Raw genomic sequence first — 11,256 nt, 5'->3', positions numbered from 1 at the left:
TGTGGCCCTTGCCGCCCCCCCCCCCCCTCTCTCTCTCTCTCTCTCTCTCTCTCTCTCTCTCTCTCTCTCTCTCTCTCTCTCTCTCTCTCTCCCTCTCTCTCTCTCTCTCTCTCTCTCTCCTTCACTCCCTGAAATGTAGACAGAGACAGATCTACACTGCACATTATGGATGAGTTACAGACAACGCCTAGGCTGCTCCTAAACTAAAAAGCTTCCATGGAGAACATTGAGAATATGGCTTAATCTGTTCAGGATCAAACCCTTGGGAGATCTCATCATAGTCAAACTGCACTTCTGGGTCACACACATGCAGAGGAGCTCTTTTGCAAACGTACACAGCCATTACAATGACGCCAGCTGGTGAGACCATAAACCAGTCGGAGACTCGAAGAAGGGCTCGAAAATGAAAGTGAAACTTATTGTGTCAACCATAGACGGATTATGGAAGAAAAATGTACGTGTAGAAAGCCCCCCTATTATACTATTACAATACATGAACACAACTAGACTACTTCATAGTTTCATAAATATAAGTGAATATGCAAACCGTATACCATCCATTAATACACAGCTTAATGCGCATACACAGGTAGCCTACCTGGCGGCGGGTCCAGAAGTAGTATTATGTTGACAGGTTCCGTGATTTATCTCCATGGTCACAGTTCATCTCCTTCCATATGATCCTTCATCAGATGTTATTGCGCGAGATTTCGGTCTTTCATAGACCTTCTTCAGGCATAATAATATGAATATAATGAAATAACATCGCATATTATGCGCAACAAAAAACAATTCGTATTGCATCCTACAGACTGTAGCTTTCTGCAATGTACCCCATCACAGTGGGCATACAAGTTGTATCAAGACTAGTCTATTTAGTCCGTAAGGCTATTCTAGTTTGTTAGGGCCAGATAAACAAGCTTGTTCACCTTTACAGTCTTTAGAAGGGCTCAGTAACACGTGCTCTTTTTTTTAAGGGAGCACCTCGCTTCCCTAACAGTGTTGCCAGATTGGATCGTTTTCCAGCCTAACCACAACCTAAAAGCCGCCCAGGGCGATCATAAGTAGCCCAATTGGGCGGGACTACCCCCAACCTGGCAACACTGTCCTGTCATGTGACACTACACTTTTTTAGTTAATTTATTGACAAATTACATTGTTTACAAAAATCACTTTCATAGCATCTTCAACCACACACGTTTATAGTGTTTATTAAATATAACAATTTATGACATTGTGATTAAATGTTAAAAATAATAATGAAAACAATTAAATAGTCATGTTAAAAACAGAAAAATGATTTAGCTTTTTTAGCATGATCATGTACAAAGGTCAAGCACACTGGCCAAATGGCAGGTGACACAAGTTGAAGATCAAAGCACAATAGTCACTTAATGATCAATTCCTAGTATGGCAAGACCTAATTGGACAACAGCACGACTCGTAGAACAGTTTTTAAATCCGATGGACATTCATGGAGGTTTACTGGCAGTGGTCGCTGGACAGGTGCTCGTACTCGGGGTTGTAGGGAGACCTGGCGAAACACTCGGCGGCCATCTTGTCACATTCACAGATGAACTGCTCACACCCGTCGTTGTCGCCTGCGTTCGAGAGAGAGAGAGAGAGAGAGAGAGAGAGAGAGAGAGAGAGAGAGAGAGAGAGAGAGAGAGAGAGAGAGCACAAGGGATTAGGAGGTGGAAGAGGTAGAGAGGGAGGGAGGGTAGAAGAAGGAGAGAAAGAAGAGCAGGATAAAGAGGTAGAGAGGGAGGGAGGGAGGGTAGAAGAAGTAGAGAAAGAAGAAGAGTAGGATAAAGAGGTAAAGAGAGGGTTAACACCGTGTCGTCTGTATTTCAAGGCCAACCGTGCCAATCAATGTCAATCATGATACCTTGCCCAGAATCGAATGCTTTAACAAAACACAGTCATTTATCGTGCCATCAATCACTGGAATAGCTGTCCCCCTGGCCTCTATATCCTGTATGTCCATCCAATAGCAAGTCCTCATTCAGACACCATTTAACAACGCACTACTTAAGCAGCTGATCAATAGTCCAGTATTGGCCATGGGCGTCAGCTAATGGGGATCCTTTTAATAAATAAATAACTGATAGGCTACCTGTGGTTTGAGGTCAGGTAAGGTAAGAAGGAAGGAGGGGTGACTTACTGGTGCAGGTCACCTTCCTGGCGTCCTCGTCACAGGTGTAGTAGTAGTGTTCTGAGAAGGGGTGGTCTATGAGGGCCCAGCATTCACTGTGATTGGTGGCGTCCGTGTAACACTGGTCATGCGCCTGGCAGCATCTGTGGGGTGATGACATGAACACAAGTGCTTTACTCAAGGGCACACTAGTGGTGGTGTTACAGGCGGGATTTGAACTTACAACCTTCCGATCAGGACGGGAACGAACACTTTGTTCGGCTGCGCTCAGGCAGGCGGTTCAGGACCATGTTCGCACGAACAAATAGACTGAAGCTCAGCTTCTACCCTAGGGCCATTCAGGCCCTGAACACAGCAAAGACCTAGGTTCTAGGCCCTGGACAATCTAGACAATTTGATGGCAGCTACTAGATTGTAAACATAAGTGCAATATTGAAATACAACTGTGAACATTTCAAACCTGCTAACTGCGACACTTTAAATGAATGTGCAAAAATACCATGTGCAATATATATATATATATATACCTTGTGTACATAAGGTTCAGATACAGGAAAAAGTTAGGATATTTATAGCATAGAGTACAGCACAGTGTTTTATTGTATAGTATAGTAGTATAGTATAGTAGATACATAGCACATAGTACATAGCCTTTATTTATGTAAACCAGCTCTTTTCCCTTTTTTATTTTACCCTTGGACCTCTTGTCTTTTAGTCTATTTTCCAAGCACCAGGGGAGCCCCCCCTCCTAAATTTCGTTGTATGGTACCTGTACTGTATTAATGACAATAAAGACCATTCATTCATTCATTCATTCATTCATTCATTCATTCATTCATTCATTCATTCATTCAGTCCAACTCACTATCCACAAGTCCACCACTACCCCTGGTATTATTTTAAGTAACATTTCCCCCATTTTATAGCTTTTTTTCCTTGTTTTTGAGAGCTGACATTTTGCAGTGTAGCTTGTGGTTTCCAGCCCATAAGGCTTGACCTCTGACCTGTCCAGCTGGTCCACAGGGGTCCCGGACCCCCCCTTGCCGCAGTAGCAGCCATAGTCGGCGTAGTCGATGGGCCAGCTGACCGGCTGGGTGCACAGCATCATCTGTCTGAATTGCCAGAGGCTCCTGTAGCCAGGACCCCCCTGGGCTGACACACACACACACACACACACACACAGACACACACACACAGACACACACACACACACACACACAGGGACGTACGAACACGAACACACACACACACATACAGGGACGAACACACACACACACACACACACACACAGGAACATACACACACACACAGGAACATAGACACACACACACACACACACACAGGAACATGAACATACACACACACACAGGAACGAACACACACACATGAACATGCACACACGAACACACATACACACTCTTTGAGCATGACGGTCATCTGCATGTCCAAATGTCATTGAAGTGGTAAAACGTTGCTCTGGTCATGTGACCAGACAGAGCTGCTACTCACCAGCAGACAGGAGGCAGGCGGCCAGCAGGGCTGAGAGGAGGGTGGTCATGGTGTCAGGTAAGGAGAGGTCAGGAGAGGCTCTACACACCTATTTATACCACCTGAATGGGGTCAAACCTCTTCTCCCACACGCTATAGGCTCCTGTGCATCACGCATACATGCTACCGTCATGTATACCAACATCTGCTCAGCTACATGTGAATTCCCATGTTCTTCTTGTGTGTGGACAACATCTCCCACCTCAGTGGTATAAGATGTTCATGTTCACGCCACAAAGGACATTCACACAGAATGCACAATACTTTTGGTGCCCTGAAATAGGGGGGGGGGGGACTATGTAGAAAAAGATTTGTAATTATAGAATGGTGAAATCGATCTGATAAAACATTGAATTGATAAAACATTGAATTAAAGCTGAGAATCTCTACTTTAACCACAAGCCTGCAAACTGTGACACTTTAAATAATGTGAAACAATACTATTGTGCAATATGACAACCCTAGTCGTCTATCTGTACAGTATAGTACAGTGGATTGTGTACATAGCCTTTATTTATGTAAACCAGCTCCTTCCCTTCTTGTGAATTTTTTTTTTTAAAGTTTTTTTTTTTTAAAGTTTTTTTTCCCTTTCCTAACACCAGGGGAGCCACCCCTCCTAAATTTCGTTGTTTGGTACCTGTACTGTAGCAATGACAATAAAGTCCATTCATTCATTCATTGTAATTGTTTTATATCATATCCAAACTGTGGGGAGTTTAAAGATATAAGAAAAAATGCATCCTTGGCTTGCCAATACATCCTTTCCAATTCTAAGATGAAACATTGTTTGAAAGTATGGTATGAGGCAGAGGTGGGAGTAAGTCATACATGTGCAAGTCACAAGTCTTAACCTTCAAGTCCCAAGTTACTGTGGTGAGAATCAACTGTGGTGAGAATCTACATTTAAATCAGTTAGCCTCATAGACAGTGGTCATGAAAAGTTGAGTTTTATTTTAAACATTAACAAAACATTTTTACATTTTGTGGCAATCAATAACACGCCTCCTAAATGAACAACAAGAATAGTGTATCAACTAAAATTATTATTAAGTATTAATTTTAATTAATTAATTTTGCCATTTAGCAGACGCTTTTATCCAAAGCGACTTACAATTACGAATTACAGGGACATTCCCCCTGGAGTAACTGAGGGCTAAGTGCCTTACCCAAGGGCACACTAGTAGTGGTGTGGCTTCAGGCGGGATCCGAACTCACAACCTTCCGATCCTAAGTCCAACTCACTATCCACTAGACCACCACTACCCCAATGTATACAAATATTACCTACAATTTAAACCTTACTGACATTACTAAAGATTACATTAAACTATTCTAGTATAATGGTTTTAGTATGCCACTAAATACCGACATTACTAAACATTAGGGTACATCAAATCATGAAAAGTTATTAAAATTATTCAAGTATAATGAGTTTTGTCAAGCACACGAACTGTAACTTTTATGGGACATGCTATTTGTCTTATTTTGTCCATATCCACACTAGCTAGCGGCTGGTAGCGATCTTGCTGCCTAGAAACGTAAGGTGAATAGCCAATTACAATGCTCTGCAGTTGCAAAAACATTTATTTGATAGTACTTTGTCACTCAATTGTGAGCGAGAGGGTCGCATTATCACCACGTTCAACTGGTGCGCTTGATGCAGGTACTGCTAACTATGGCCACCTTGAACACAGACATAACAGCTTATTAAACGTAACCAACCAATAGGTTAGCAAAAAAAAAAAAAGACACCTTCAGCACTTAGCTACCTTTCTTTGAGGGTTTTCTAGAGACAGATGAAGTTGGATGTTGTGGTGGTGGTCGTGTCACAGATCTCTGAGCTGTCGACTTGTCATAACGCTGCTCACTTGTTATTTATTACCTTATAAATAATCACTGTTCCGTGTGCTGCGCCCAGTAGGTTGCCAGGAGGATATTCCATCAACGTTGATAAAGGAAAAATCCAGGCTTATTTTGATAAATCTCGCGAGAGTTATCAGAATAAGGCTGGGTTTTTGGTAACTCTCGCGAGATCTATCAACATAAACCTGGATTGTCTTTTAGCGACGTTGATGGAATACCCCCCAGGTAACAGGTTACGCTCATTGCGCTAGAAGAAGTCACCCAGTCGCCTTTCAAAAATTCTGATTAGTCACCTTTACAACCTTTACACGAAAACGAGAGTGAATACCAACAGAAGAATATAGGGGATTTTGGCAAATATGTTTGGGCCTCTACCCACACGTTTAGCTGTGTTGCTCATTCCACAAATGCATGATCCTTACAAGATGTACCTCGTTGTAAAGGTGACTAATAATATAATATAATATAATAATAATTAATAATAATATAAGGCTTTCCAACGATAAAAAAAATAAAATACTCGGCGGGCCACTTGTTGATGGTGTACGGGCCGCTGATTGGCCGCCACATCATTCACGCACAATTATGACGTAATAGAGTGTACCACTATAGAACCACGGTGCGTCTTCACATCAATCACAACTTGGTAGACATCTCACATGATGTCCCGTTGTTTGTATCGCTTCATACGTTGAATACAGCAACTAGAAGATGGAGAATAGAGGAAACCAAGACACGGTAAGGATAGCTATTTGAAAGCACTGTCAAGACAAGAGCAATACAGGCCTATTCATAGTTTGCAGTCATACATGACTGGCGCAGAGCCCTGGCGGCCAAAACATAGTGGAAGCTCCGTAGAACTGCAGCACCCACCTGTCATGTTCCCACCTGTTTCAAGCGACGATTAATTAGATCACCTCTCAAAAGAAGAAAAACTAAGATTATGTCAACAAACTTTTTGGACACTTGTTGCGATCCATATAGAGCACCCGCCGCAGTATTTCAATCACTAAAAACAGCGAACGTCGCTGCCAGAGCTCCAGGTCGGTGATGTCTACATACATCTTGTGGAGAATGAAAGTCAGCTTTATTGTCAATCCAACATATGTACAGACATACAGAGGGCTGACATTGCGTTTCCCTCTCATCCACGGTGCATAGCAAACAAAAACAATCAATAACAATAAAATACGACCAGATTAAAATAGTTCCCATTATGCCGCGACGACACGTGCAAACTATGAATAGCACGGTCAAGTGTAATCAGGGTTGCCAAATGGTATTGTCAATTTCCAGCCTAACCACAGTCTAAAACCCGCCCAAATGCTTTTTTCCCCAGCCCAGTGTTATCAAAAGTAGCCCAATCGGCGGTAACCCGCCCCATCTGGCAATCCTGAGTGTAATGGGCCTATATAGCACTGTCAAGAAGAGTAGTATAGTATAGCACATATAACACTTAACCCCTGGGGTTGGGTCAGATCATTTGATGTATCTCTGATTTCCATTATACTGTGTGTCCTGTCAAAGGGCTGTACACCAGGGGCGGCGCTAGGGGGTGGCTACTGGGGCTCAAGCCCCGGATGTTTTCTGAAAAGCCCCGAATGTTTTACTTAAAAATAAATAAATAAATAAATAAAAATAAAAAAATCTCGTGAGTAACGTGCAGTACCGGAGTCCAACAGAGAGGCAGCAGCTGCGCGACATTAGCCTGCATACTGCGTAGCCTACCCTGCCCTGAAGAAGAAGTGATCTCAATCAGTGCCTGACTTGCAAAAGTGTAAGGATGGATATCCGAAAGTTGTTTTCAACAAAACAAGCGCCAAGAACTGTTGCAGCAGCTGTATCAGCAGCTGACAACAATGACATCACCAGCAGTGATGTTTCAGGTTTGTGAATCTTATTAGAAAGGTGACTGACTCACTGACACTACTTTTCCGGTTTGCTAATGCTAGCTGGCTATCATAACATAACGTTATGTTATAATGAAAATGAAACATAGCAAGGTACTGTTACGGTACATGGTAAGAAATCAAACAAAGGATAATACTTATGGAATGGAATGGAATGGACTTTATTTGAAAAACAGATGGAATGAAGTGGTTATTCACTTTATACAAATAAAGTGAATAACAGGCTGATAGTCTTTGATATCTGCACTCTGGTTGACTGAGTAACAAGTGAAAAAGAATGATGTAACGTTAATGTTACAGCTAGTAAACATGGAGTAACCACATTAAGTATGCCCTTATGGTAGTATGTATGTATACAGAACATGACTCAAATCTATCCTAAGATGTAACGCTAACTAACTAAGTTTGTTTAATGTCCCAGGGGGGATTTGATTTCACAGTACTATACACAGGCCAACAATACATGTAATATATCGTCATATAACACAGGACAAGACTCTAAATACAGTATAAGTGGTGAGCACAGAGTCTGCCCTGATATACATACTGTAACATAACTAGCCTCAGCCCATCAATTATGTAATTCTATACAAATATAAATGATGGTGACTGGCAGGGGGAGCTACGTGTGCTGACCTCCCTCTGTGCCCAGAACCACCACAATTAGTTTGCTTCATTAAAGGGTGTGAATGTATATGTGTTCTCCAGTGCCTTTTGTCCGCTTTAAGGTGGTGGTAAGTTGAAGGTTGAAGGCAAAATTTTCCGGCGCGCTCTGCGCGCACATTATATTCTCCCTCTGGGCTAAGCCCCGGATCTCCTACGATCCTAAATCCGCCCCTGCTGTACACCCATGTCTTATCCTAACATGAACAGAACAAGCCTTTTGCTGTCGCCTTCTGACTGATTGTAATTTTAATCCGTTTTTATGTGATCCCGTCTGAAGCTACTTTGACTTCACGTAACAAGTGGACCAGAATGTTGATCTGAACTCTGTTGTGTTGCAGATGAACAGGAAAAGTAGTGGCATGAAGAGTGCCAATAGCTCAGAGAAGGGCTCAGAGAAGGGCTCAGAGAAGGCCACGAAGGCCTCCAAGAGCGCCAAGAGTGCTAGGAAGAGCGCCAAGGGCCTTAAGAAGAGCTCCAACACTGATGCAGGTGAGAGGGTTTTCTGTTTACTTCTCCCTGTAGAAGTCCCTATGTTGATTATTTGAAGACTTGTTTGATGAGAAGAAGAAAAATGCCTTTCATTCCATTAAACATCCAATCACAGACAATGATAATGACTTGAACATCATTCCAATATCCACATGCTAACATTCATTATGAATGCAAGGCTGGGAAATGACTCCATCATGGTATGCTAGTGTGAATATTGTAACACAACCATTGATTGTCTTAATGTACTACAGACTAAATGTCATAGGTGGCAATAAAACCCCAGAATCCTCTCTGTTTGGTTCTTTTAGCTCCTTCTGTGATGTCCTCCGCTTCCGGAACGAAGTGTGAGGACAGAATGAAGCTGCTGGCGGAGGAAGGTGTGGTTGGTGCCTTAAACATCAACACAGATCAGGCCTCCTTCCCCATCCTGATGACCTTCATGAAGGGTCTCAGTGATGAGTAAGTATTATGCGCTCTACTGTATCTATGCTCCCTATGTTTCTATATAGTGTTGTTCCGATACCGATACTAGTATCGGCATGGCCACCGATACGCACAAAAATGCTGGTATCGGTATCGGCGAGTACTAACAAACAATAACACCCGATACCAAACTTGTGATGCGCGTTTTGCACAGGCTGCATTCGTAATTCGCTCTTAGAACGCTGGAGCGCACAGTGGTATCAACGTCATAAAGGGACCAAGCAATTTGATTGGACAAGAGGCATTCCTTGAGTGGTGATCAGATTTCCAGAGCGAATTTACGAACGCACCCACAGCGTCCCGCAACTCGGTGAATGAATTGTCTCCGGTGACGGTGTGAAGACACGAGAAACATTCCATTTTTAAAGTTGAGCAAAGTAAATAGGATTTTACAAGTCCCGTTAACAAGTATATCATCACCTGTGATCGGCAAGCATGGCCCCTAAGGATTATGTGGCAGAGAAAGGTACGTTTTGTTTTACCGGCGTTACTCATACAGACAGTGTGTGGTTGAGTTGCTGCTACTGTTCAATGAACACAACATGCAAAGCGACAGGCACTGCTGGGGATGAAGAGCTATGTAATGTTATACGCGTAACTAATAACTAGCTATCGTTCTTGACTTTTGATTTCAACAATGGTGCCACGTTTGCCCACTTTTCACCAGGGTAACTAATTCTGTTGGCCAATGCATGGTAGCTAAAAAACCAACCCCGTTTCATGAAGCACACACCGGACTGTCAAAGTTATAAAAACCAGTGTCTAGAACTTTTAAGTCTACTTGCGTTTAGCTAGAAACTTTGCTAGGAGTCTCCGACTAGAATGTTTAAACCCTAGCAGCATTCTTTGCTTGTCAGGCTTCAAAACTACACGGATGGAATAACTCCAAAGTCCGGGCCAGTCTCCGTGTCAAACCTAGTCGAATATGGAAGTGATTTCACAAATTCATTGAACTGCACTTTGACAAATCGTGTGCCTTCACATATATTAGTACCTGGCCACATTCTTCTTTTGATGGGCGACACCGCCTTCACTCCCCAGTCCCACAGGCCGGCCCTGCTGTTATGATTAGTTACAGAACCAAATGGTACCTTGATTGAGTTGGTTAATTGATTTTTGTTGATACTTTTCACGATACCAAACACCCGATGCCAGACTAAGTGTTAGCAATAATTTTACATCGAGGTGAGTATGCGGCTCGGTACTCGGTATCGGCAAGTACTGCACGGTCAGGTATCGGTATCGGTATCGGGATCAAAAAATGGTATCGGAACAACACTATTTCTATACACACCCAATGTTTTGCACCCTGCGCATAAACAGTACAACAAGTGTGAGCCAAGACCAAAGAACCGAAAATGTTGACTTGTTTCTTCACCAGGCAGTGGACGGTGATCCACGACGGCATGAGAGACCCTGTAAGTAATATTGTGATGTGTGTGACTTTAGAGTTAGCAGGCATACCATACCAGTCATTGTTTGTGTTGTGAATCAGTGAATCGAAATGATTACCTTCTTTAAGCTGAACACCAACTAATTCTTCACTCTCTTTTGAATGAACACAGATGACCAAGGCGAAGCTTGACATCACGGGTCGGAAGATTGTGAAAATAATCGCCAACACGGCCATAGAGGTCCTCCTCCCGACTCTTCAGCGGGTCATAGAGATGAGTGAGGCCAGGGAGGCTGCAGCCTCTCAGAGTGGGTCAGGGCTCTCCTCCACCACCTCCCTGGAGGAAGGAGAGGCCCAGGCCCCCTCAAGGTCTTCCTCTGCGAGGTAGGCTATAATCACAGCCACGCCTCTATGTAATGACTGCTATGATCATAACATCACAAATAACTTAAACCAGGGGGTAAACCCACACTAAGCTCTTTTTTTTTTTACTTTGTTTTGTTTTAGAACCAAATGTTTGTTGCACAGTTAAAGTGTTGGACTTTATCAATGCTGATAATACAATGATTTTTTTGGTGATGAAATGTTTTGGCCATAGACAAAATACCAACAATAATCAGAATGAGTAACAACGTACTGTAAAAAGTCAAATCTCTCTTCATCAGAGTCTGATGTGAGCCACCAACTCTTATGCTTTTATCCCCCAGGGATTGATAAAGTTACATTCGATTGAATTGAATGTCATA

The 11,256-nt window shown here is 42.7% G+C and overlaps 1 protein-coding gene across 1 annotated transcript; it reads right to left on the bottom strand.

Annotated features, from left to right (window-relative positions):
- Positions 1-1,482: 1,482 nt before the first annotated feature.
- LOC308156361 (phospholipase A2, minor isoenzyme-like) lies at positions 1,483-3,713 on the bottom strand (the record flags this gene model as incomplete). Its single annotated transcript, XM_080529699.1, has 4 exons — positions 1,483-1,601; positions 2,165-2,298; positions 3,160-3,307; positions 3,665-3,713. 4 exons carry the CDS (start codon positions 3,711-3,713, stop codon positions 1,483-1,485), a joined length of 450 nt encoding a protein of 149 aa, XP_080385825.1.
- Positions 3,714-11,256: the final 7,543 nt, after the last annotated feature.

This window comes from Nansenia antarctica, assembly GCF_963989245.1.
Source record: "Nansenia antarctica genome assembly, chromosome: 4".
NCBI lineage: Eukaryota > Metazoa > Chordata > Actinopteri > Argentiniformes > Microstomatidae > Nansenia > Nansenia antarctica.
This window is presented reverse-complemented; position numbering and strand designations above follow the sequence as displayed.